Source organism: Orycteropus afer, unplaced genomic scaffold (assembly GCF_000298275.1).
Source record: "Orycteropus afer afer isolate SDZICR_OR568_19922 unplaced genomic scaffold, OryAfe1.0 scaffold00230, whole genome shotgun sequence".
Lineage (NCBI taxonomy): Eukaryota > Metazoa > Chordata > Mammalia > Tubulidentata > Orycteropodidae > Orycteropus > Orycteropus afer.
In genome coordinates, this window is record NW_006921817.1 from 1746504 (window position 1) to 1749019 (window position 2516).

Genomic DNA, 2516 nt, shown 5'->3' on the forward strand with positions numbered 1-2516 from the left:
GAAGAAGTCTAAGATAAGAAGGAACACAGTTAGATTTATGTTTTTGAAAAATACTTACAAAATAATTGAGGAAAAGGGATTGAAGGGCCAGAAAATCTGTTTTCAAGCTGTTGAAGTAATTGAGGCAAAAAATAGGAGCCTGCATGCACTATATAATAGGAGCCCCTGGGTGGAACAACTGGTGAAGTGCTCTATTGATAACCAGAAGTTTGCAGGTTCACATCCTCCCAGGGGGAGCTTAGGAAGAAATGCCTGAAGATCTCCTTCCAAAACAATCAGCCCTTGAAAATCCTGTGGACCACAGTTCTCCTCTGACACACATAAGATCTCCAGGAGTTAGAACTGGTTTGATGGCAGTGGATTTGGTTTTGGGACTGCTAACAATCCTACTTCCGTAGTGATACTGCCTCGGAAACCCAAGGAGGGGTCATTATGAGTCGGGGCCAACTCGACGGCAAATAACAACAATAACAAAACCAGAAGCTGGCAGTTCAAACCCACCAGCCACTCCTTGGCAGGAAGGTTGGTCAATCTACTTCCATAGTGATACTGCCTTGGAAACCCGTCCGACTCGACGGCAAAACAACAGCAACAATAATAGCAGTAGTAGGGATGTGGAGAAGTAGTTGGAATTCAAAGACATTAAAAAGATAAAAATTAGTAGTGTTTTGGGATTGAATTGTAGTGATTGATGATTTACTTGCTATAAAATTTCAAAATCTATTTAGCATCATACAAAACAATCTGATCCAAAGTGAGCCAATTTGGTTGGAGTTTTGGATGTACTTCCTAAAATTAAGAATTGATCTTGAACAGGAACTAACTATGATAAATGCATTCCAAAACTATTATTTTCTGAAGATTATTTCACAGCTTAAAACTATACATTTGCTAGTCTTTTGGTTATAGTGAAGGCTGTGTTCTTGGCAGCTTATAAGGTAATGTAAGAGAAGCACAACTTTTGCAGTTGCTGTGAGTTGACTTCAATTCACGACCACTCCTTGTATGTCAGAGTAAAATTGTGTACCATAGAGTTGTTAAATTTTTGGAAGTAAATTTACTTACCAAAAAATTTACTAATTTTTGGAAGTAAATTGTCAGACCTTTCTTCTGAGAGCCTCTGGGTGGACTGGAATCACCAAACTTTCATGCATTAATCTTTTGTACTTCCCAGGGACTTTGCAGTCATAGATTCCTAGTTTTACGGAATCTGTACCCTCCCTCAGCCATCTGGTGCATACTGTGACTTGCATTCCTTGGATTGGTCCTGTTTTTCCTAGGATGGATCATGAAGCTGCCCAGCTGGAGAAGCAGCATGTGCATGACGTGTATGAGAGCACAGCGCCTTACTTCAGTGACCTGCAGAGCAAAGCTTGGCCTCGTGTCCGCCAGTTCCTCCAGGAGCAGAAGCTGGGTAGCCTCATCGCTGACATAGGTAACCCAGGGTCATGCCCACTTGTGTAAAATGTATTCCATTGTACCTTTCCTTTTCAGATTCAGTTTTCATTCCCATTCTAATAAGAAGCCTGAAATCGTGTGCACCAGTGCCTAGATACACTAGAATACTCACTTTATAGCACTAATTCATGCACTCAAGTTAGTGAGTAGAAAACTTACCCACATATATGTTTAGAGAGTGGCAATCTTTTCAGAGCCTCTGTGCACATAACCTCTATCAAAATTACCTGATGTTGATTGAATAACTCAGGACTGGAATGACCACATGTGAAACTGACAGTTTTAAATATAGAGACATTTGCCTTTGTAGATATGATGTTTTGTACTGGTGGGCCACCGTGAGTAGATCTCATGCTTTCTGCAGAAGAGCCAGAATTGTGGGATTCTAGAAGATGATCATATAACTGAAATTGCTGAATTGATTTCATAGATCCTTTCCCTTAACCATTCTGTAGGCCTTGTATTATAAGATCATACCTTCATAACCACTGATTTGCATAGAGGACTTTGGTTCAATATCTTTCTGAATTGAGAAGTGGAAGGTTGGGCAATCTTACTTCCGTAGTGATACTGCCTCGGAAACCCAAGGAGGGGTCGCTATGAGTCGGGGCCGACTCGGCAGCGAACAACAACAACAACAAACCACAGCCCAGTAGATCTAAGATTAAGATTTAAGATGTGCCAAAGAGTTATAGTGAAAGTTGTTTTTCAACCTTCCCAAATGAAGCATACCCATCTAAAACTGCTTTCTGAACATTTCTAGCATGTATAGTCATAAATCTGTACTTACAAATTCTACCTAGCTTGACATTCACTCTAAATACTCATAAGAGAAACATATATACATGCCAGGGCTTCTTGATTATTAAAGGCAGTGTGAGCAGTGTGGAATTTGGGGAGGAGGTTGTATGTCACATGGAAATTGATAATCTTTGCAAACAATCTCTATCATGTCAATTTTTTTTTTTTTAAAGATTCTGGTTTCAATCAATACCGTTCTCAATAGCTACCAAAAAAATAAAATACTTGGGAATAAATCTTACCAGAGACACAAAAGA

At 39.7% G+C, this 2516-nt stretch overlaps 1 protein-coding gene across 1 annotated transcript in view; it reads left to right on the forward strand.

The window, feature by feature from the left end:
* The first annotated feature begins 1281 nt into the window (after positions 1-1281).
* TRMT9B (tRNA methyltransferase 9B (putative)) overlaps positions 1282-2516 on the forward strand; it is an 18081-nt gene continuing 16846 nt past the window's right edge. The window contains exon 1 of the mRNA XM_007948880.1: positions 1282-1435. Within this exon, the coding sequence (XP_007947071.1) occupies positions 1282-1435 (154 nt within the window). The remainder of the gene's footprint in view (positions 1436-2516) is intronic.